The sequence below is a fragment of the Drosophila elegans genome, unplaced genomic scaffold (assembly GCF_018152505.1).
Source record: "Drosophila elegans isolate 14027-0461.03 unplaced genomic scaffold, ASM1815250v1 contig_208, whole genome shotgun sequence".
NCBI lineage: Eukaryota > Metazoa > Arthropoda > Insecta > Diptera > Drosophilidae > Drosophila > Drosophila elegans.
In genome coordinates this window covers 12,791,732-12,815,893 of record NW_024545578.1, presented here as the reverse complement: position 1 = coordinate 12,815,893, position 24,162 = coordinate 12,791,732, and the positions used below count along the sequence as shown (strand labels likewise).

General features: G+C 35.9%; 3 protein-coding genes and 7 non-coding genes across 13 annotated transcripts in view; 1 reads left to right on the top strand and 9 right to left on the bottom strand.

Moving 5' to 3' along the window:
* The window catches only part of LOC108135568 (serine/threonine-protein kinase NLK), a 74,044-nt gene extending 66,620 nt beyond the window's left edge, over window positions 1-7,424 (top strand). For 2 of the 3 annotated variants that reach the window (XM_041708245.1, XM_017256327.2), the window contains exons 6-8: window positions 509-710; window positions 770-863; window positions 3,123-7,423. In XM_041708245.1, the coding sequence (XP_041564179.1) occupies window positions 509-710; window positions 770-863; window positions 3,123-3,177 (351 nt within the window). In that variant the 3' untranslated portion in view covers window positions 3,178-7,423. Of the gene's footprint in view, window positions 1-508; window positions 711-769; window positions 864-1,306; window positions 1,698-3,122 lie in introns of all 3 variants that reach the window. The other variant, XR_001773917.2, reaches the window with a different exon arrangement.
* A 104-nt stretch (window positions 7,425-7,528) lies between these two features.
* LOC108135569 lies at window positions 7,529-12,282 on the bottom strand. 2 transcript variants are annotated; one of them, XM_017256328.2, is made up of 4 exons: window positions 12,016-12,282; window positions 11,296-11,448; window positions 9,033-9,312; window positions 7,529-8,656 (listed from the first exon to the last, which is right to left on the bottom strand). In XM_017256328.2, exons 2-4 carry the CDS (start codon window positions 11,445-11,447, stop codon window positions 7,838-7,840), a joined length of 1,251 nt encoding a protein of 416 aa, XP_017111817.1. In that variant the 5' UTR covers window position 11,448; window positions 12,016-12,282; the 3' UTR covers window positions 7,529-7,837. The 2 variants fall into 2 exon arrangements, with proteins under 2 accessions (XP_017111817.1, XP_017111818.1); XM_017256329.2 differs by lacking the exons at window positions 11,296-11,448; window positions 12,016-12,282 and adding an exon at window positions 9,457-9,555.
* A 1,628-nt stretch (window positions 12,283-13,910) lies between these two features.
* On the bottom strand, window positions 13,911-13,993 carry Trnal-cag. The gene has a single exon. It is a non-coding gene; the product is annotated as a tRNA-Leu (tRNA).
* Window positions 13,994-14,470: 477 nt separating this feature from the next.
* On the bottom strand, window positions 14,471-14,553 carry Trnal-cag. The gene has a single exon. It is a non-coding gene; the product is annotated as a tRNA-Leu (tRNA).
* A 307-nt stretch (window positions 14,554-14,860) lies between these two features.
* Trnal-cag lies at window positions 14,861-14,943 on the bottom strand. Its single transcript has one exon. It is a non-coding gene; the product is annotated as a tRNA-Leu (tRNA).
* A 4,878-nt stretch (window positions 14,944-19,821) lies between these two features.
* On the bottom strand, window positions 19,822-19,904 carry Trnal-cag. Its single transcript has one exon. It is a non-coding gene; the product is annotated as a tRNA-Leu (tRNA).
* Window positions 19,905-20,192: 288 nt separating this feature from the next.
* Trnal-cag lies at window positions 20,193-20,275 on the bottom strand. The gene has a single exon. It is a non-coding gene; the product is annotated as a tRNA-Leu (tRNA).
* A 2,338-nt stretch (window positions 20,276-22,613) lies between these two features.
* Window positions 22,614-22,696, bottom strand: Trnal-cag. The gene has a single exon. It is a non-coding gene; the product is annotated as a tRNA-Leu (tRNA).
* Window positions 22,697-22,988: 292 nt separating this feature from the next.
* On the bottom strand, window positions 22,989-23,071 carry Trnal-cag. The gene has a single exon. It is a non-coding gene; the product is annotated as a tRNA-Leu (tRNA).
* Window positions 23,072-23,166: 95 nt separating this feature from the next.
* Window positions 23,167-24,105, bottom strand: LOC108135490. The gene has a single exon (XM_017256232.2). The coding sequence runs from the start codon at window positions 24,057-24,059 to the stop codon at window positions 23,214-23,216; it is 846 nt and encodes a 281-aa protein (XP_017111721.1). The 5' UTR covers window positions 24,060-24,105; the 3' UTR covers window positions 23,167-23,213.
* Between the last annotated feature and the right edge of the window lie 57 nt (window positions 24,106-24,162).

Below are 24,162 nucleotides of genomic sequence, written 5' to 3'. Positions count from 1 at the left end.
CCAATCAAGAAAATCATTTAAAGCTACTGTTATAATAGTATCTTACCATCTTAACAATTAAACAAGAAAACAGTTTAGACTCATGTTAAAAAAAAACGAATCCAAGCTCTTTGAGAATCAGACCTGTTATAAAAATCTCAAGTACGACATCTAAATGTGTAAAGTAGCCTTAATAAAAGCTTGTTCCTAAAGATTAAAATATTTAGAAAATTCTGGAATACATCGATTTTTATTAATTTATAAGATGTTTAATGAAAATAATGTTAAAAATTAAAAATAGGCCTCTTTAAATTTTAAATGCATACTTATTTGTAAGTTAAGCCAAGAAATGAAACTGCTGTTTACAATTTAAAATCAAAAATCACCCAAAATCTGAAATTGGGATATTAAATTCTATAAAGAGGCCTTAACAGAAAATTATTGGTGGCCTACAATTTATGCAATTTTAGATCAAAGTAAAAAAACACACGTTCCTTTAACTAACAATAACTATTTGAAAATTCACCAGGACAAGCGCATTTCTGTGACAGATGCCCTGGCGCATCCATATCTGGATGAGGGACGTCTGCGGTACCACTCGTGCATGTGCAAATGCTGCTTCACTACCTCGGCCGGAATGCGCCAGTACACGGCCGACTTTGAGCCCTCCGCCGGCCAGCCCTTTGATGATCTATGGGAGCGCAAGCTCACCTCCGTGCAGCAGGTCAAGGGTGAGTGAGAATTATTGAAATAGTAGCCAGAAATACTTAATCAATGTGAAAACTTGCAGAGGAGATGCACAAGTTCATAGCCGAGCAACTGCAAACGGGTCGTGTGCCGCTTTGCATTAATCCACAGAGTGCGGCCTTCAAGAGTTTCGCCAGGTGAGTGAAGAGTTGTTCCATGCCAATAAACTTTTCCCAAACAAAAAAAAAACCTCTTTCCAATTTTCCCACCTCTGCACGCAGTCCTGTCCACTTTACCAAAAAAAAAACTTTTTTAAAAATCTACCACCTATAGTCAAAATTGTATTCCTTACTTTCTATCTATATTCTTTTGTTATAATTGATTTGATACTTTTCGTTTAAATTGATTGACCATGGCTTCCGTGTAATGTTCTTTTTAAGCCCATCCCCAATTAATTGTCGTATCTGTCCCCAAACTCAAACTATCTCTAAATAACTCTCTACCTACCAAACTACGTTTATAATTTGTAACCTTATTTTTAAATGATCTTTTTTCGTTTGTTCTTTTATTTTTGTTGTTCAACATGGATATTAATCTTGAAATTTCTATTAAATCGAATCGTTATATTTGCGTTGTTAAGCCAATGAGAATGAGAAAATCTACTACTACTACCACTACCACTACTACCACTACAACTTGCACTGCTGCTCCTGCCGCTGCTCCAATCCGCCGCCGCCTACTGTTGCCTACTGCCTTCGAAAACCGATACAGATCCAGATCGAGATCGTTATCCAGATCAAGATACTAGGGGCGCGCGATCTACTATCACTAGAACGAATCGATATAGAAACGCAGAAGTCACAAGATTCTATCTACTATCCGTTATCTGCCGAATGATTCAAGAATGATAATGAATGAAAATGCAATGAAAATGAAAATAAAAATGAAAGAAATGCCAAGATAAAGAAACAATTATACAGATACAGAATATGAGGCCTCGGGGCGGCAACTGTCTCTCTACTCCTTCTTAGGTCTGTTGATAAAGCGAAAACCTTACTAAATATTTATTTATTTAGTTTATCACCTATTTGTTCATATCTGTTTATCTATTTTTCTATTCTTATGCAAATGTGTATAAAAACAAAAAAAGACAAAACAAAAACCAAAAAAAAAAACGACATAACTTTCTTAGCTTTTACTTTTACATATTACTTAACTTTTCATTTTGATTTATAATTTTAATTTCATCTTTTTTTAAATGGGTGTTTTTGCGTAAATATTGTGTACATAAATGTTTTCTTAAACCAGCAAAAAAAAAAAAACGACAGTCTAATCAGAAATATTATAAAATTGTTTACAAATGTCGCACAGCAAATTGAAAACAAAATTGGCAAGGCAAATAAATGAAAAAAAAAGAAAAAGGAAAAATTATGAGAGACATTTTCAACTATTTTATAAAGCAACAAAATCGAACCAAGTCGAACATAATGCATACAAACAGCTCCATAATCAATTTTGTGTTAATGTTTTGTGTTCGCATTCAACTCCTATATCTATATATACTATCTATTCGTAATCGTGTACAGTATACAGATTTCATCAAGTTATTTAAGCCCATACGCACCCATAGACCATATCCCTCCCATGTTCCGAAACTGCAATCATTCCCATAGAAAATGTAACGCACACTTATCATAAAAAGAAAAAAAAAGACTTTTCGAACAATTTGAAGCATACCAAATAAATTGAAATTGAATATTCATTGTTTCAATAATTTTTATAATATGTATTTATTAAATATCAATAACGAAAGAGTCGTCAACTAGTTATTAAATGAAATTATAAAACTCAAGTGGTAAAAAACTCAAAAAAAATTGCTTCCATTTAAAAAAAGCTCTTGCACCAACCAGCCAATCATTTAGCTCAGTCATTGTCCTGCATAACCCTACAAAAACTCTTATTCTATGCAGCTTTAAAACACAAGCCTCGAGTAAACATCCATTTGCTTGGATTAAATTAAGTAAATTAAAATACTGCACAGAAAATCATGCCAAATAGCATTTGTACAGTTTGCAGTGCAGCTGAGCAGCAGTGACAAAGAAAGAACTGAAGTAGATTTAAACGCTTGAACAACTACCACTCAATGACTTTTGATTATTATGATTAACAAAACGAAATTTATACTTTGTATTTTGAGTCCCTCTCCAACCCAAACTCTTTTTGTAGTTCTAGTTTGTACATTTTCATTTCATGTTTTGTTTTAAGATTGTTTTAAATGGGAGCTATTTCTGTATTTCGTTTGTATTTTGTCTTAAATTAAAGCTTTTAATGTTTTCTATCAATCTTACGTTGTACATGGCATGAACTAACTAATCTAGATGTTCATTTAAAACCTAAATATTGAAATTCGGAATTAAAATTCGTTTATTTTATCATTTTCCCCCATCTGGATTTAGTTCAACCGTGGCACATCCTTCAGAGCTGCCGCCGTCGCCTCATCAATGGGAATGACGGCAAAATGAGGCGATTGCTGCCTAAAATCGAAACAAAAGCAACACAGCCAAACGATAGAACCTCGCCGCCGAAAAGAAGGAGGAGAGGAATCGATTCCCAGTCCAAAAAAAAACCCTCGAAAACCCTCGAAAACCCGCGAAAACCCAACCCAACTCAACTCAACCCAGAGATAACTCAGCCAGGAACAACGATTGAATAATTTTTAAGCGCCAAGCGGCTTTTAAGTGGGCCTTTGTCTGTTTGAAAGTTAAAGCATTCCACCACCGAAATTAACTAAAAGAAAACAAACAAATATTTAATAATACTATAGACAAACAAATATGTAACGTAACTCAACTGAAACTAGTCTAAACTAAACAACAAAACTGTAGTTAAAGCAGCAGCAGCGACACAAAACCATGCAAGTTTTAAGTGAAGGAAAAATATTACAAAAATGTGTAACAAAAAGAGAGAGGAGAGGGAGCGAGCAGCAGTAGATTCTACGCACTACAAGCAAAGCGTAGATAATAATATTAGTTTTTTGGCAACAAAGCTAAAATTTTGTTGTGCTTGACAAGAATTGGAAGAATTGATCGAAAATTCAAATTTAATGGTAAAGAAATACAACACAAAATCGTTTTATGTTAAGCTCCTAAGAAATCTATGTATATGTAAATTAATTAGCAACACAGACAGACATCGTATTCATTATAAACAAATATGCTTAACTATTAAATATATCGATAAATATATTTAAAATAAAATAGTAACAAAATGCACACAAATCCGAAATTTGTTTGCCAAAATTTACCTCAAGCGATTAAACAACCTTTTCATCCGTTAAAAGGATAAATTCATTTTCTGTTAGCTTACGACAAACATAACGATGTGTAGCTACAGCTAAATGTTTACTAAACGCAAAGAAAACAAATTCATTTGAAATTATGCAACTATTTTCATTTTCACAAACGTTTGAAGCTTCAATTTTGAAACTGGTTTCTAGATATATACTCTAAATGTATCTGACCACAAAAGGCGGTCAACAACACTAACTCAATATTAGAAAAACAAAAATATTTGATGAAATTAGTTCAAAGTTTCAACTGTCGACTGACTGAACAAAAATTACAATATAAATTAATATAAATATAAATTAAACAATTTCAACTTAATTTAGTTATGACAATTTTCGCTTTGATAATAGTTTGTTAAGCTTTTTAATCATATTTTTCATAAATGTAAACTAACAAATAAACAAACCATCAAAGGAAAAACCAACCAACAAGTGGACGACGCACTGCCCCCAGTGAATGGTTTTGGCGGATAAAGCTTAATGGGTCGGAAATGGGGAGTATTATTACCCCTTGGAGTCCCAAGGCGCCGCCCGAATCAATTCAATTTTAGTTGATATGTATACTTTGCTTTTAGTTGATTACCATGTAATATAGTTTAATTTTCGACTAACTACACCTCTGTCTCTCTCAATGCTCATTGCTTTAGGCTATAGCAAAGGTGCAGGACAGGATCGGTTATAGAGGATCAATTGCTAAGGCCTCGGCTGCCCAGAACATTATATATGTTAAGACTGAGTTTTCTCATTTGACGACGACGATTGATTAATTGAGGATATGCAATACGAAATTCACACTTGATTTTTTGGAAGAGTCAAAATTATGATCTAGCTTAAGCACTTAAACAAAATTAAAAATGTATACCGTAAATATGTATTTTGAATGTCTTTTGTCTTTAATGTTTAGAGCAAAAACAATGCAAAAATATCTAATCGAAAACAAAAAAAAAACGATAACGATGTAGAAGAAGCTGTCGAAGAAATTGAAACTGAAGCTAAACTAAACTTTTCCTCAATTCTCTTAACTGTGCTGCTTTCTTATGTATGTAGTTTTTAATTATATAATTATATATATTAACCGATATATATATATATATATATATACACATACATGTATGGATTAGCGTAAAACAAACGAAAACAAAACAAAACAAACATGAATTCAAAACTTTCACGGAGATCTCATAGCAAAAACAAAACGAAATGAAAGAAAAGAAAAGCAAAGGAAATCAGTGTGCAAAAAAGTAGAATTTCTTTTCAACTTTTGTTTATAACTAAAGTTTTTCTTAACCGTTAATATATAGAGTACAGATTAGAGATTACAGATTGTTTATCCCTCATTTGACACCGGACAGACCCAGAGACACACTCTCGAATGCAAGTTAAATTGACATCTACATCAGCATCATTTACATCTCTAAGCACTTACTCCCCATAATTATAGCTACTCATATGGATAGTTAGTTTTCGTTCGGCTTAGGCACCGTGTACATAACATTATCTCCACACCCCCACCAATAATTAGCCCACATCTCTCTCTAGCTCAGTAAGACGGTTAGCTATGAGGTAATACGAGTACGATATAAGTTACGGACATGTACATTATACTACACACATAGCACAACCCTCGATTGGAGCAGGTCTGAACTAAAACATAAAGAAATTCACACTCGATATATGCCGTTTGAAATGAGTTCATAAGTTAAGATAAACTGTAACTGTAAACTGCATTAGTATTTGACTTGTAAACCAATTTATGGATCATTCTTAACTATATATATTAGATACGTATTACGCATTAATTTACGTTAACTGAGAATAAAACAAAAACTTGTGTAAACTGTTTGTATAAAAAAAAAATAAGAACAAAACAAAAAAAAGAAAAAGAAAAAACGAATACATTTTGTTTCATTTGTCGCATTACTTGAAGTGGATCCAACCCAACCCAATGCATTTGCTAATTAGAATTTATAGCTATGTAACACAGTGAAAACCCGACAACTAGCACCTACTATATACGATATGTGTATGTATTGTATGGACAATATTTGAGATTAAAAAACACACTACACAATTATTAAAGTTTGTATTAGAGTACAGGTCAGCATTCCGTTAAAACGGAAAACCTAAGGATGCCACGTATATTTACCCTTTTTGAATATTAACCAAATATATATGGGAATAACATCCTATAAAATTGGTGGGAGTCTAAGAGAAATCTTTTGAAATAAGAATTGGTCAAGATTGGTAGATCTGACCATAAAAATGATTGCGCTCAGGTTATAAATTGTAAAAACTAAAACACTCTAATAATATATATGAGATAATCTCTAATTCGCATAACATAAAGATAACCCTATAAATGTACGTTTAACAAGTTTAACAAAAGGCTGTTTGTAGAAATTGTGACACAGTTTTTTTAACCCGAACCCACTACTAACCGTTGATTAACCAACTCGATATGTAAATGCAAAAAGAAGAGTCGTATATCTTCGACTTCACAGTAAATGTAGCTGCTTACACTTACCAGAAAAAATAACTGGCTGCTTTGTGCACTCCAAAAAAGTGTTGTAAATATTAAAAGAAATTAAAATATAGTAATCGTCGTACTTAAATTTAGAGAAAACTTTGTGATTGCTTTTCATTGATGATAATGACATAAATGTTTCGTAGGGGAACCTAAAGGCAGATATTTTTTCTTAAAAACAGCATGTAAAAACACTCTATACGCTAACCGAATAAAAAGGCAAACGCTAAATGTAGGACACACCAAAATGTAGTTAACAAACACGATATAAAGGTATATATATATATATGACACCTATAACCACTGAAAATCGATGGCGATCCTTAACCAAAAATATGATATACGAGTATATGTGTACGGGAAATTTGCTAAATGTTGTAAAAAGTATATTATGCGATTATAATTGTAGCACTTGAAATGGAATCTCTCCGATCATGTAGAAATCCTCATCCAGTAAAAGCACGCAACAAAGTTCCCTAATACTTTACACACAATTTGGTTTCCTCGAACCGCAAGCTAAATTAAACATTAACTGTTTAACTGTATATATGTAATGTATTAACCACATTAACCAAATACTAACTGAAACGAAAATAAGCCCAACAATTACTTGGCTGCGTAAGTTGTAAATTACCAAATGCAATCCTTTCTCCAGGACGAAAAGAAAGTGAAACACAGAACTTTGCATAATTTACATGGAAATCGTAAAGACACACTAACCATTGTATTAACTAAACTAAACCACACTAACTAAAACCCGCATTAGAATTACTAAATATTATTATAACGTAACATGAAAAGAAAGAATATGGAAGACGAAACCGTAAGAAATGCTTTCAAACTAAATAAAGTTCTTTGGAATTACAATGCAAAAAACAAAAAAAAAACCAAAAAGATACAAAAAAAAAAAAAAAAAACAAGATATTTTTAATTGGGTGGTGTTACCACATAGTTATTCCTTCCCTGTTCCCCCAAAATAAGACTCATGGATATTGTTATTGTTGAGCTTAAATAAAGCTTTCATATATTCAATATAGAAAGGACTTCAATCTTGGTAATTCTTTTTATGGCTTAACTTTTTCGAAATATACCCATCTCCAGCGGGGTAACATCAAATTTAGGATTGGCTTACAAATCTAAATGGAGAGCTGCATCAGCTCTGCGTTGGCTTACAAATTAAATTGGTCTGCTTCAGTCTTAGACAACGTAATGAAATGCCTTTTATATGTATGATTCTTTCGAAAATAATGCGAACTTTTTCAAATGAAATGGAAAATAAAATGATATTGAAATACTGGTAACTAATCCTTGTTACCGTAGATACTGTAGCTCTTCTCAACGAAGATTTGAATGGAGCGCTTGACATTCTGCTTGTGTGGCTCGGGCAACTGTTCCAGTTTAGGAAGGATCTTCATTAGGAAACGGAAGTCAGGCGATAGATTGATGTTGGTCTCGATATCTTCCGTTTTTATTTTCTCCTCCAAGTTTTCGGTCTTTTCGGTCTTTACGATCTTGGTTTTTGTAATTGAAAGTGGCATCTGAATGGGAGATGGCACTGGACTTGTTGTGGGCGGGATCCTGACAAAGTTTGTGGGATTTTTCTTGGGCGGCAACGTAATGTGTGGTCTGGGATTAATAACCGCTGATTTGGGTTTTACCACTGCTGGAGTTGGTTTGATCTGCTTCTGCTCTTTGTCCTGTATGCGATTTAGTATTTCGGGCAATAGTTTCTCCAGATGCTGGGTGAGATCCGCCTGCGGTTTGTCGGTCATAATCATTAGTTTCTTGCCCGCCGCTTCTTTGTTCTGCTCCACAACCACGAACATCTTGCGCTTCTTGGGCTGCCCATTAGTCTCCGGAGTATGGCCGTTGTTCCCATCTGATTTCTCGGTGATAACGTAGAGCTTCCTTTTCTTGGTCTGACCGTTCTCCAAGCGGTTGAGTCCGTTCTGGGAATCCTCTAGGGTGGTATTTTGTAGGGAAGCTTCATAATCGGAGTTTATGGACTGCACATCGCTGGAGGTCGAGGAGCTGATGGAGTGAGAACGCTGGGGCATGGGCATGATGCTGGTAATGGGCTTCTTGTCCTGGTGGGTCTTCTCCACATCTCTGGTAGGGCTCTGCAAGAAAGAGTGTTTTTATAAAAGTTAGATTTTTTTTATACACCAAGTTCTCTTAATTTAAGACGGACTTTTGTTACTTCGTTTCACTTATCGTATTTGAATTGAATAAATGAATTATTTATATTTATGAAACAATCGTGAGTAGAATAAAAAACGTAGTTTTGTTAACTACGTAGCTCAAAAAACTTAAAAAATAAAAAAAAAAGGTTTTATTAATCTTCTGAATGATGTTAAAGTATGTTCTGAAAATTAAAAAAATTTCACCATGCTCAGAAAACTATAGTTTTTTTCGTGTTTAATAGTAAGGTTCATCATAGTTTAAATTTCAACCCCTATGAAAGCTGAACTTTTGTGCTACTACTGCACTACTCACCTCTACAAGTTGAATGGTGGTGTTGGCCGCCGTTGTCGACTTGACTTGAACGCTTCCTGCTCCTCCTCCGCCTCCTCCCCCCGTTATGACAGTCCCTCCGCTATTTGGTAGAACTACTATCCCCTTGGTGGACTTGCGCAGCGGCGTCATCTTGATGCGGGTTTTGGCCATCTCCTGGCGTTGGCTAAAATGTCTGAAGCAGATGCGTAGTTTTTGCAGGCCGCCGAGTTGATCTACCAGTTTGGCGCTGACGCCAAAGTGACGCAGCCAGTGCTTGCAGCTGCAACGAAAGAATAATAACAATAATAATAATTGACTACTATTACTAACCAACGAAAGCTCAATTCAGTACTTTTCTCGAACAGAAGCTTTTTCACTCATTCAAAAACAAGCATTGTGCGAAAATATTGAAAAGAAAACATACCAATTATCGGTGAAAAAGAGACGACGAGCGAGCTGCGATCGGTTCGGCTGCGCGGTTCTTTGTTTAATGTTTAATGATTAAACTGAAAAAACTGAACATTGGAGTTGTTCTTGCGGCGCTTTCAAATTAGATCCGACTTTCGCTCTCCGCTCTCTTTTGGAAAAGTTCTTGAAAAAGTTTCAGTTGCAATAAAAGCTCTTTTTATGCTTCTTTCCCAAGTGTGAGCGGGATGGGAGAGAGAGTGCTGCGCTTTTGTTTTCTCTTTCTCGCATAGCGGAAGTTTTGTCGGGGATTGTTATTGTTATTTGCTGCTGTTGCTGCAGCCTCTGCACAACTTCCCCCCTTTTTTTTGTTGCTCTTGTGAAAGATGGGGAAGCAGTCGAAGAGACGCTTATTTTGCTTTACGTTTATGGCCTTTAGGGTGGACCGTCCTAATCAAATCATTGCTTATCAAAATTATTGTGCAGGTCAGGAAACTTATCAATAATATTTTAGGAAACATAAACTTACTTAAGAAAGATTTTTTTACATTTTGGAGTTTTTGGTGGTACATTTATTTGATTACCAAGTTTGTACATTGAAATTCCCCGGCTCACAACACGTTTGTATTGAAATTTGTTAAGAAATAGGTTCTTCTTCTACTCAAAATAACAAGAAAGCATCATATCGACAAAAAAGTATTCCCAAGTCGATCTGTAAAAATAACACCCTTGGTGGGTGTGAATTGATTGATCCAGTGAACTTATAACAGGCTTACGAAAGATGGACAATATAACAAAAACTTTTTATTAAGCTTTTTTTATATAATGAATTACACTAATCAGTGAAATTAATAAAATTACGAATCTTCATGATTCATATTAAAATCTCTTATCGAAAGCTTACAAATTTCTATGAATTTCGTCAATGGCAAGTTGATAACGCACTATCAAATCCAATCCTAACGAAAGTTGGGTACATTGTTTAAATTTGTTTACTTGCTTACGTTATAAAAGTGACTTTGACTTTTTGGTTTCAAAGTACACTTGACAAATATGCCGCGCAAAAAGAAACGTAAAATAAAAGCTCTTCTTGGTAATAACTAACCCTAATCTTCATAGTTAAAAAAAAAAGCTTTTTTAAGTTTCAATAATTGAAAAAAATATTTAACAATATACTCCCACCAATATAACCAAATTAAGCTTAAATAAAAAAACACTCTTAAGACTGAGGTTTTTTAGAACCATGAGATGAGCCACTGGTCCACTCTAAACTCCATGGCCAATGCCAAGTAACTTTAGCAGACGGAACTTTATTTTTTTGCGCACCAACTGCAGAACTAGAGGTGAAGAAGAGGCAAAGAAAAATAAAAGAACTTCACGGCCAACAGAGCAGAGCCCCACGCGCATTTGTGGCTGCATTTACAGGAGAGCTATAGGCGTGAGAGCTATAAATAAATGGGAGTCTGGAACTGGGACTGGGACTGGGACCTACCCCGCCCACATCGGCATTATTGCATTTCTGATTTCTGCACTGCAGTTTCAGCCGCCATGGCATTGAAATTTTCCTATGAAAATGATGCACTTCTATGCGAAGCGCAGAGAGAGTTCAATGCCCTTTGACTGGGAGTGCTGTATCGGTATCAGAAGAAGAAGAGGAAGCTCTTTGAAGTGGGGAGGGGAGGCGAGGCCAAAGCTTCGGATTGTATTGGTGTTGGTGCTGAAAATAAAGAATGATTCCCACCAATCCAAGCTTCAGTTCGATTCGATCGGAAAGCTCTTTAAAGGTTTCCTCCACAAAAAAAACAGGTTTAATGTGGTTTTTGGTGGAATCAAACCGGGAGTTAAATGTAACGCTTACCGATCGGGATCGTGGACTGGAAAACGACGCAACTCATTGGGCTTTACTTCCTGGCAACCCATTAAACAAATCCTTGAGGACGATGTAATTACCTCCTTCCCACATACTCTGGGATTCAGCGACACGGCCTGGCAAATCCGAAGAGTACTCATCCTACATAAGGAGAAAAAAGGATACACAGCCGCGTGAATAAAACTAGAAACATAGATTCTTAGGTCTCCTTTAGTTTTATTAAAAATTCATAGAGCTTACAAAAAAAAAATAAAGAAAATTATTGTTTGGTTACATTAATTAGTTATGAGATTTCATACCTTGTTCTAGTTATTTCCGATACAATTTTTCTTATTTTTACCTAAGAAATATTTTCTGCTAAAGCTTTTTAACAAATAAATTTCTTATTTAAATACTGTTTCATATCATATGTAAGAAAATATATTTAAATTACTCTATCGTATCTATTTGCTGACTTATATACTTTTTTTTAAGAATAAATGAAAACTAGTGACCAAAAGAGCTTTCGCTCTCTATTGAATAAAAGCTTGATGCAAGAAGAAAAGCTCCAATAAAATGCACCAATGAAAAAGCTGTTTGGATAACTTGAGCTTACATTGCGGTCACATCCCGCGTGTTCTTACATTAACAAAATACCATGAAATTAAAAACGGACTACCTTTAAAAAACTGCGCCTATCAGAGATATTTAGGGAAACAATGAACTCACCTGTCACCTGTGGCACTTTGATATCTCTGTTCTGCCCGGCACTTGTGGGTTGAATAACCCTTCTGTTATTATGCTCGATTGTGCTTTAAAAAAATACGCTGGATTGAAGCTTTTTGTCGCGGGACTTTTAATTCAAATGCCGATTAATACGACTGGATCGATTGGAAGGCTTGACTTTGTTGGGTCCGATTAAATGGCCTCCTAATCTGCTTGTTTAGTGGCTTCGATTACCATTACGTTTTGCATTCTATACACTACATCCACTCGTGTTTGCCGACTGTGAAAGCTCTCGCTGCGTCACGCGAAGGCACTGTTTGGAAGCTCGGTTTGGAGAGAGTATCTCTTTTCGCTCAGGGTGTCGAGCTTTCTGCCCATGCGTGAGATCTTCAGCAGAAAAGCTCTGACGTCTTGCGAAACAGACTAAGCTTTTCATTGAGAACAGTAAACACTCGCTATAATAGTCTCTATACGTTTTCATCCCTTGTGTTTTGAAAGTAAAAGAGTATATTGTTATCTTTGAATAATAAGTAACGAAGAAGATAGGGATTTCAATTTTAAAACATATATATAAGCGTCAAGATGTCGGACATAATAAGAACTACAGTGTTGGGACCATTGTCTTAAGGAATTACTTATTTTATACACATATGTACAACATTTTTAATTCACCTGGTTGGAGGACAATTTGTTTGAATGATTCAATCAAATTTTTTGAGACTATTTATTTATTTATTTAAAACCTCAGATTGAAAGTTGAGCATAATCCGATTTACGTTCTTAAGTATTGTACTTATAAGCAGCATGTTTAATTCCAATTTAAAATTTGATTTCAACGTTACCCGTGAAATTTGCATTTAGATAGCAATTGCGCCTATCAACATTAAGTGTCATAAATTTGCAGCATTGCCAGGCTGCCAAGTTCTGCATCCCCATAATTAATTAAAATTGTTAAAAGCTTTTCCATAAATAAAGATACGAAGAGCTGCAGGTGTTGGTTTGGGGCGCGCTTTCAAACGATTTTTGTACATTAATTACGACTGTGCAATTTGCGAGTGGCAGCCTTCATTTGGATATTTAAAAGCCAATCAATTGGCGGTTCGACGAAGTCATAAATTTCAATGGGCGCTCATTAGAAGAAGGAGGAAAGCCCCTCGAAAAAAACAGGGGCGTCGAGCCGCAGATAAGCATCCACTTGTCACATCACTCATATTTCCGAGACGTCAATTTGCATTGTCTGTGAAAATTGCAGCTTCTTGCTGTCACATGCCAATTGACCCAATCGCCTGTTATGGCCAGGCCAGCCTCAATTTTCCAAGTGCTTAAGCAAATAAAATTTTAACGGCTGGTTTTACAGCGTTTTTTATTTTTGCTAGCCAAATTGTCAATTGTAGTGGCTAGTTAGTTGATTGCGTTTTACGACCGACAGCAGCATAATTACAGATGGGCCTGCTCTGTTTTCCCAAGAACAATTGTGAAAACACGAACTGAGTGGGCCGCAATCGAAAACGCGCTCAGTCAGCATTTTAATTTCTGTCTGATTGAGCTGAATGAGTCGATCTGGAGAACTAGAAGTGTGTGCCGGCGATGCCAGACGGCGATAAATCCCATGGGGCCAGGCTTCATCGCCTGTGTGGTCTCTCTATATCTGTATCTGTCTGGCCGACAGACGGGGGCAATCGTTAACTGGCAGCCGATTATGTGATTGGAATATTGACAATTAGGCGGTTACAAATTGATTTACTTGTAATTTTTATGGCGCCCCTGAGGGGGCTCTCTTTAAAACTTGCTAATGGATGCTCACAACAAATGGGGATCATTGTGGGGGCTTGAAAAAATGATTTCGATAGATTAGCTAAAATAAGATCGTTTGGTGGCTGGAGTAAGCAAAAAATCGTTGTCAGAAGTGGGATTCGAACCCACGCCTACAGAGTAGACTGCGACCTGAACGCAGCGCCTTAGACCACTCGGCCATCCTGACTCTTGAGCAATGGTAAGCCAAATTACATTTTGGTTCGGGAACAATTTGGTTACAGTGCGTCCTCGATACAGAGCCAATCATGGTTGCTCACTAAACTCATGTGGTTAGCAACTGGAAAAAATCTATTTATTGAAAGTAAGGACCTTTGTACCACACTTTTCACAAAAACAACTGAGTTGTAAAATGTTGGGAAGTTGTGAAAAATCAGATTAAGAAAGCTAAATATATTTAAAAACGCTTTACTTTGGTTTTTTAAACTACAATAAACTAATAAAAAATTAACTTAAAAAAAAAAATGTTGTTTTTGGGTTATCTTATTTATAATTTTCAATTTACTCCCTGGAGAGTTCACTGTATTTTTCTTACCTTTGTTGTATCAATTATAATTTATCAGTTTATTTCACACACTTTGTCGAAAACTTGAAAAATTTAGAAAAATAGATATTCGATCAAATGGTGAAGGAATAAAAAAGTTCTTGTCAGAAGTGGGATTCGAACCCACGCCTACAGAGTAGACTGCGACCTGAACGCAGCGCCTTAGACCACTCGGCCATCCTGACTGTTAAACTAACGAGTGCTATTTTCTAGTTTGGTCTAAGACGAATTTGTTCTTAAGCATATTTTAATTATTTAAATTAAGTTACCAACAAAAATATCGTGTCTACAGATGAAAAATATAATATACAAATAAATATAAAGTGGTATTAAGACTAAAGATTTGAGACAGCACCACATCAACATATGTTTCTGCATCTTAGAAATAGAACATTTTTATAAGGTTTCCTTAAGTATGAAAAATTAATAGTATTTTTCTTGTAATAGGTAAATATTTAAAATTAAGAAAAAAAAGAGGTGCAAAAAAGTTCTTGTCAGAAGTGGGATTCGAACCCACGCCTACAGAGTAGACTGCGACCTGAACGCAGCGCCTTAGACCACTCGGCCATCCTGACAGTTGCCTATTAGGTGTCAAAAGACCAATCCGATTTGCTGGGATTTGGCTGAGGCGACATAAAGCATACGCCGTGTATTACATATGTTTGAAAATCACACTTAACACTTTGAACTTGCTGCCCACACTCGAATGCACTCCCGATGAATTATTATAATCGGCACCCCAGAGGCAAAGACAAATTGCCGCTCGTCGCGTCATGGAAAGGTGTGTACGGACAGACAAGACACGAAATCAACATGCAGCCGATGGAAATGATAATAAAAAGCAGCCAAAATCAGGTCAACGTCATACATCACACCGTGCAGATTGGCAAGTGTCACTTTTTTTATATGTTTCGATTTGTTGCCCAACAAATGGCAGTAGTCAAGCAGTCAAGTAGTCAACAAAATGCCGATATTCATCAAAAAGGTTGTGAGGGGGAGCTGGCGATCAAAACGGGAGTAATTAAGTTGTAGTTTTTCGGTAAGCCAAACTGGCAAAATGCCAACTAGCCCAAAGTGCGGACCGCTTGACATTTCACACGCAGCTGCAGTTGCTGGTCTTAGTTTTATTTATTTTTTTTTTTTTTTGCAGCAGCAGCAGTTACTGGTCGCACGCACTTTCAATGCATTTCAATTAGTTACAGCCGCAGCCGCACAACCGCTCCACTTTGACTTTGAGTGCCCGTACTGGATATTTTCCATTTTTATAGACTGATGGCAGACACTTGATAGGCCTGAGCGTATGTTAATCGGCCGACTCGACCTGACAGCCCAAGTTAATTAAAGTTTGCGCTCCCAGCAGCCACCCAGCATACATAATTCCCATTAATTTGCTTGTTAGCCACAGAGACTTCTAAGACTACCTCAATTGCACTCTACTCATTATGATTAATGATCCCAGTGTACAAGAATTGTTTGAAAACCACTGTGACCCACAAAAGGCGACACAATTTCTTGTGGCGACTCAAAATAGAATTAGCAAATTGCCCGAATGTCAATCAGGCGTCATCAATCAAAATTTGTGCTACTGTCAACTCGATCACAATACAAATATAAATAAACGCAGCCCAGCGGGCTGCAGCAGCTGGGTGCAGCGCAACATATTTAACTGGAGGTTGTAAATTACCATAACAATTCTGAATTCTGGGGAGCTATGTGGGTCAACAATGGAAAATCCCCTCCCGGCCAAAACGCCATGATATGTCAGCAGAGTTGTTAGCACAGCCGCACAAAGGTTAAAATAAGACATTGAATGAGATTCCAACTTCATGCTGATGCAAATGGAGTTTGGATTAAGTTAACACCTCGATTACCTTGAGGCCGTCATTATACATGTTCTTCAGAGCAAATCATTTAATGAAGATATTGTCTAGTTCCCAAAGATTTAATCTGTCTCAGCACTGTGAATGCCCGGTGTTTTTGGGCGGGGAAAACTGTTTAATTTATTTAACTCTGATACCAAATGATAAATGGCTATTGCACAGCAGTGGACAGCCAAACGACATTCGTTTATGGAAGCTTTGATTTATTGAGTTCTTTTATATAATTGCAGTCATGTTTAAATGGGGATTTAGACTTAAAAAAAATCCATTTATCCGATCATATTCATTTTTGAATTTGACTTTCAACAAAGAGACACTCATAAAGATTAATTCTTTCAAAAAATAAAAACAAAGCTGGCTTAAAATTAAAAGTATTACAAATTACACAATTAAGGTAACAGAAGAAAACTTCTTAATTTTCTGAACATGGCCTTAAAATAACCTAAGGTCATATGGCCTTTTACATGATTTTAAGTCATTTGTTATGCTCAACTTTATGGCCATGTTTAGTCCACTACTCCTTTAATTAAGGAATTGGCCCTAAAATCAAGGAATTTTGTTTTACTAAGTGTAATATATAAAGTGGTTCTTAAAGATTAATATTAAAACACCTAAAAGTCATAAATGCAAATTTTTAGAATCATTTTACCCCACTTCATTTAACTTCCCAATATCCAACAAAAAACTTTTAATAACATTTCAATTGGAGTTCGATTGGTCCAACTCCAGCGAGCAAAGTCAATGCTCTTTTTCAAGTTCAAAGTCAAACCAAACAGAAAACACCCAAAATATAATATGAAGGAGGGGTCTAAACAAACCGAAGACTTTTCGGAGCATTAATCAATTGTGGCTCTCCTTCTTCTTTTTGCCCTGGCTATTTTGTCGCGACACTTTTCTGCCAAATTTGTACAAAGTTAATTAACAGGTTTCATTGTCTCGGCTTTTGGCGGCTCAAGCGAATACATATTTTAGTATTTTTCGCATTTTGTTGCTTAGTTTTTTTACGACCACAATATAACAAATTATTGTGGGGGCGTTTACGTTATATTTGCATACAGAAAAGGGAGGGGTAGGTGGTGGTGGAGGAGTGGAGTGGAGGGGAGTAAAATGCAAAGAAAGCACTTAAAAACAAGTTGCACAAAAAAAAGCCGGTTCCCACTGCTTGTCTAAAACGCACATAATAATAGCAGCAAATTGTATTTCCTACATTTCTTAAAAAAGTATTACAAAATATACATTTAGTATATCAATTATTTTTTAAGTTGTACTTCATCGCAACACCATGTTTTTATCAATTATTTTTGAAGTTCCACTTCAACGCAACACTTTGTTTTTCTATGGCCACAAACTCAAAAAAAAACTTGTTGATCCCTTTAATTTTTAACAAGGGTAACTCACCTTAATTTAATTGCTTACGGTATGTACTCTTGCAATTGTCAATTAAGTTTAACTTGAAAGTATATGCAGACCCTAATTTGGTTATTTTTCAAAAGCTCTCAGTTTTTAACGAATGCATATATATGTACATACGTATGTGTTTATCTTTTTGGTTTTTGTTTTGATTTATTTGTTTTTGAGGTTTTGCATTGCACGTGCAGCGTTTTAAGATATGCATGTGTGTGAGAGAGAGATTTAGCTCGCCCACGCGTACAAATTAAGAAATTAATACACGTCTCGCTCTGTTTTTCGCTCTTTCTTCAAAAGCTTTTACACATTCTCTCTCTGCTGCTCCCACGATCTTCGGCTTTAAGCTTATTTTACTTATTCGCTGCCTGCATTCAGCTGGCAGGCTCTCTCTCCGCTCTCTCACTCTCTCTCTCTTTGATTTAACAGAGATGTTACGAAAACGAATACTTCTTAACATAAATGTTGGGAAAATGGTTATTTCTGTGTTTTTAAAAGATTGTTTTAAGTTTCTCCGCCTCGAATTCGTTTGCGGCAGCGTCGCAGTAAACATCGCGCGATTTACAAGTTTTCTGTTTCTGTGTGTTTTCATCTTTGTTTTGTTGCTGCAGATTATAATAATAAAACGAAAGATCGTGCTATAAAATGTGCTCAGAAATGTAGGGAAGATATAAAAAAAAACCCCGGCAACGTGCAATTACAAAAAATTTCTTTGTGACATGTGTGTGTTTTGTGCGTGCGCTTTTTTTTTGGCTGCGCTTCCATGTGTGCGTCTATAAATAACAGCAATAACAACCAGAATAGCAACAACAAAAGGCGAAAAGCCGACGAAGAGAAAAAGCTAAAAATGAATTATCAACAGCATAAAATGACGGGTTGATTGACTTGCAGGAATTTTGAGAAAACGAAAATTTCCAATTCCCATCCTCCGTATAATCGCAAATCCAGAAAAAACAGCTTCCGTTGTTTATCTGAAAAAACGCCAACGAATCGCTTGTAAAACGCAGTTAAATCGCACAAAAGTCGCGAACACTGTAAGTTTAACATTCAACATTACAAAATTACACAGAAAAATCTAAAACTCTCTTGGTTTAATATTTAGTAGCCCATACATTTCTTATAATCAAGATCATAAAACAACTCCAAAAACTTTATGTTAATCTGATTTTTATTTCTGGGTAATTCAAAATAAGCGAAGGCGTATATGAAACATTTCTGTAGGTTGCGGTTGCCCAAGATTTTCCGAAATGGAATTTCTTAGATCACGTCTAAAATGACTAATTGGTCATTCTCCATTTACAAAAATATATTTTCAATTGTAAATCATTTAAAAAAATTATTCAATCTGAAAAGGAAAAGTATATAAAAAATGTCTGCAAAAATTTTTTTTAAGAAAACTATCGAACCGTTCCTTATAAAACCCAAAATGTTTCTGTGCACTTAAGATTCTCCGTTTGTGTGTGACTGAGTGAACATAAAGGCGTATTTCTTGCAGAGTCATAAACTCCGAAACTGTATACATTTTTGGGGATTTTTTCGGCTTTTCTGCCCATACACACGTCAATGCAACGCCTATAAAAATCCACATAAAAGTCAAGTCAATCAATGAAAGGGCAGCCGAATAAATTACCCACAAAAAGTAAAACAACAAGTAATTTAAAAGTTAAACACAGACGGCGAAGGCGCCATGAGTTATCACCTTCCACGCGGAGCAATGGCTGCCATTTATCCAAGCAACAAGTTTATTAAAATCAAATTAGTTTTCCCAAAAAACTAAACAGACGACACCCACATAGTCTGAAAACAACGAGCCCCAGTGGAGCCGCAAGTGCGGAATTTTGGCAATTCCGGGAAGCATACATATGTTCCATCCGTATGACCTGCCGCCTGCGTTCTTTCTCTCTTGGCCAAACAATTTGATTTGCGTATTCCCACATGTTTTCCATTGTACATTTTCAATTTCCATTTCACTTGATTGAAGTTTTGGCCTTTTGCACATGTTTTTGTTTACGCCTTGAACAGAACACCGACACACGCGCATATTTATTTAGATTCACACAATCGAATTGTTATTCTTATTAGGAGGCAACTAAAAACTGGCCAAAATAACCTGAAACAATAAACAATTTGATTAGACAAATTAAAATTAAAAAGTCGAAAAAAAAGTTTTGTCAGAAGTGGGATTCGAACCCACGCCTACAGAGTAGACTGCGACCTGAACGCAGCGCCTTAGACCACTCGGCCATCCTGACTATGAAAGTAACGAGAACTAGAAAATGGTCTGAGGGAAATCTAGTTATTTTTCGTGTTTTTCTTTAATTATCTAAATTAAAAGCTACTTTTTTTTTATAAGAATATAGATTTCATATAAGTAAAATAAAAACAAAAGAAAAGTAATCTACACTAGATCTTCTCAACTTATAGCAAATGCAATTAATATTTGTAAGGAATTCGTAATATTTGTTCGGTTTTAATTAGTTAATTCGTATAAACAGTAATTTAATTAATTAATTGTATTTACAAAAAAGAAATAAAAATCTTGTCAGAAGTGGGATTCGAACCCACGCCTACAGAGTAGACTGCGACCTGAACGCAGCGCCTTAGACCACTCGGCCATCCTGACACATGGGATGAGCATACCAAATGCGCGTTTTGCGCTTGTTCTCTTACTGGACGTCTGCTATAAAAAGTTGTTTATAGAAAACTGCCATAACACGAACCAACCAGATTGTCCGAGTCTTTATGCAAATTAACTAACTTTCTTGGGACAAATTGAGCGTTGTGACTTGAAAATTTATTAACTATTTGTGTTGTCGGCTAATAATTGTGGACGTTAATTTGCTGGCATTAGAAAACCAATTGAGGGTTAGGTAACAAGAACTGTGCAATTTTATGACGGAATAATTGCAAATTAAATCGATTCGATCAGCTGCTTTGCCGCTGCACTTTGTACAAATGCCGACAAACTGTTTACAAAGTCGTTTTCATACAGATATATCTTATCTCTGGGTTTCGGGGTTGGGCAGGCGTTGAAATCGCAGACAATCGCTGCCAGCGAACAAAAGAAAACAAGGTCTTTCAGAATATACAATATATATAAATATCTCTGTGGATTTCCCAAAAAGCGTAACTGGAAAAGAGGTCAAGACCCGCAGCATTCTTCGATTCGAGCCAAAAATGAGCTGGCTAATAATAATCCGGTTCAAGGGGGCGTGGCACCCGCCTTGGGAACGGAGCCGAGAAAAAAACCGAACCCTTCTCATTAAGCGGCGGCCGTCTTTTGTTGTCTTTTAATATTTTGTATTATTTATTACGACTGCTCGAAGCTTTTCGTCGCGAGAGTCTGCGAATTCCGCTTTTGGGGAAATGGATATTTTAATGAGTTTTGGCCAGCAGCAGCAGCAGCACCAGCACGACAGTTTTCCACCGCTCACTACTCATAGAGGAATATTTAAATTAAATTTTGACACTGTGCGGGAAGATACATTTGCAGCCGAAGAATAGACTGGCATTGTTTATGACTTGCCTTTGACTAGATGCCGACATCTTCATACGCATGTAGTACAGATAGATATGATTATAGACATATGTATGTGTTTGCCAATGGACGTAATTTGCATTTGCGCATTTTTCCGTTAATTATTTGTTTATCGCAGGAAAACAACCAAATCGAAACGAACAAATTCAAAATCAAATCGAAAAATGTTTTGACAAGCGGCGAGAAATTATTTTTGCCATTGAACTTGTTGCCTTTCCCTTGCCGATATTGTTAAAATAAACAAATTATAGTGCACTCGAAGTGCTGGAGCGGAAAAAAGGGGGAAGCAGACAGCTAAACCCAGTTTAGTTTCAAGGCAAGTTTCGCTTGATAAGTTATACTCATTTATAATCATCGAAATGGGTCAGCGACGTTGCTCAAGTCGAGCAACAATTGCGCACGCAATTTTTATTCATTTAGAATGCATCAAAAATCCATTAAACCGCGGAAAAGTTATACCCAAAGAAATGACAGCACTGAAGAAAGGTGGGGGATTGCGAATTGGCAGAAAGTAATATAAAACTGACACCATTTAATAAGCAAAATGAAGTGAAGTGTGCATTTCCCTTTGCTTTGTTTGTTTGTAAACAAAGCAAGTCGAAGCTGACACAGTTGGATTGGATTTTGATTTCTGCATTTCCAGGGCAGGGGCTCAATGCCATTTGGCTGGGTCACTTCTATATCATCAGTATCGCGAAACCCACTGCGTCAACAAATTCGGAACGGGAAACAGATCCATTTTTTGTACAAGGTCTGGACGGGTTAGTTATCAGCGCTATTTCGTGTGTTTAATTGGGATGGGGAGGGGTTTCCTCTGGCCATAAACCTGTACTTTGTTTCATTAATGCCCCAACGAACCATTTCCTCACGGTCAAATGTATGATGAATGACTTTGCAGCGCAGTCATATTCAGGCCGTGACAAGCCATTTTGGGCCTAATGCACTTTAATGCCCCCTTCGATTACCCAATATCATGGGAATGGAGCACAATACACCAACAAGATAGTGGCTTGAACTTTTTATTGAAGACCAACTGTCAGCATGGCGAGAGAAATTATTTTTGTGTGATTCAAGGGGTTTTTGCACCCCACCCATTTGTAAAACACAATTTAAGCTAGCAATAATAAACGCCAAAAAATTTAAACACATGAAGGCAAAATAAACAAAATCTTGAAAATGAATGCCAATATGGTTTTAATTTACGAATTCCTTAAATTCAATTCGGTAAGCCGAAATTTATATATTCTTGCAGCTATTGCAAAATGAAAAATATTTTTATAAAAACTATATATTCCGTTTTGTATGCCTACTATATTCAAGAATATATATACTATATAGGGTCGAAAATGTCTTCTTCAATGCTTTGCAAACTTTTGACTGAAATAGGAATACCTTTGCTAGGTTATAAAAAGAAAAAAGTATTTGTCAGAAGTGGGATTCGAACCCACGCCTACAGAGTAGACTACGACCTGAACGTAGCGCCTTAGACCACTCGGCCATCCTGACTATAAAAGTAGCGAGAACGGGAAATTCATGTGGCAAAATTTTAGTTATTTTGATTGGATCGCAAAAATTATATAAAATTAGAAATGAAATTAACATTACTAACTATTTATGAAACTACAAAAAATTTGAAACTGAAAACATTAAATTAAATTTACTAAAAGTAATGAAAACATTATGTTATTGCAATGGAATTTTTATGCCTTAGAAATACTACTCGCTTAATTATGAATTAGAAAAGATATTTAAGAATGAATTACCTATTTCCAATATAAAATGTAGACAAAAAAAGTATTGTCAGAAGTGGGATTCGAACCCACGCCTACAGAGTAGACTACGACCTGAACGTAGCGCCTTAGACCACTCGGCCATCCTGACTTCTATCGCGGTTGTGCTAAAATGTGTTCTCGAGCTACGATCACACAAAAAAAGCAAAGAAACCAAATAAAAAATTTGAGTTCGTCCACGAAATCTCACAATTATATTAGGGCTGTCAAATAAATCTTTTAGTTCGACCATTTTAGTGCTCGTAGATGATGATCAATGCCCTCAAAATTTGAAAGATCCATTTGCGAGTTACCCTGTGCTCCTTATATGCCTTGATGTGACTGCAGATTATCAACTCAAAATTATCCACTCGCTCCAAGGTACAAAGGTGCAGACTAAAAGATGATTTGCCAGCCAACAGTACAAGGGATAGCTTATAGTAATCGTTTACAAACTGCTTTAGATAGTTTAGATTCTTGTTCTCAGCTATTTTCCTGTATTTATTGAAGAGATCTTCTATATTCTCCGCTGAAATCAATGTATTTAAGATTGCAAAACTGGCATTTTTAGCATAAGGATTATGTAAATTAGAGAAACGCCAGTATCCAGAAACAGCAATAAATAAAAAATCTTCGCAGATGCTCTGCTTCATATCTGAGAGAATCTTGACGACATTATGGTTGATCAAATTGTTTCGAAGTAAAATAAATTTCATGCTGAAATGCTTAAGTTTGGGTATCTCAGTTTTAATTAAATTATTTAAAATGTCACTGACAAATTGCTCTTTTCCTGGTACTTTTGCATCTTCTAATACACCGGCATACAAAACGAAATGGAAACTTTCGAATACGCCACACAGACTAAACATCAGAACACTATAACTGATATCCAAAGATATTATTTGGAAAGTCAAGAAGCATGCTTTATCTTCAGTTTCATTCGGGAACTCTTTGAGGATATCATTAGTGAACTTTATGTACTTATTATTTTCCAGTTTGAGAGGGAGGGGCCTTTCGAAGATTTCCTTGCACCTTTTCTGATCCTCATCTGTTAATTCGTTGAAGGATTCCAGAGTATTGATGAGTAGGTTATCTTGCATTTTGTTAGAATTTTGGAACTTTAGTGGCTAATGAAAAATCACAGCTTGCTTTGTGTAAAACAAAAATGGTAATGCTGAAACATGTAGTAAACACGTAAAAAAG

Coding starts and splice junctions, on each gene's coding strand:
- LOC108135490 (XM_017256232.2), bottom strand. CDS start 24,059: ATGCAAGATAACCTACTCATCAATACTCTGGAATCCTTCAACGAATTA.
- LOC108135569 (XM_017256328.2), bottom strand. CDS start 11,447: ATGAGTACTCTTCGGATTTGCCAGGCCGTGTCGCTGAATCCCAGAGTA. Junction 9,313..11,295: donor CCAGTCCACGATCCCGATCG/GTAAGCGTTACA, acceptor CTTTCGTTGCAG/CTGCAAGCACTGGCTGCGTC. Junction 8,657..9,032: donor CCACCATTCAACTTGTAGAG/GTGAGTAGTGCA, acceptor TCTTTCTTGCAG/AGCCCTACCAGAGATGTGGA.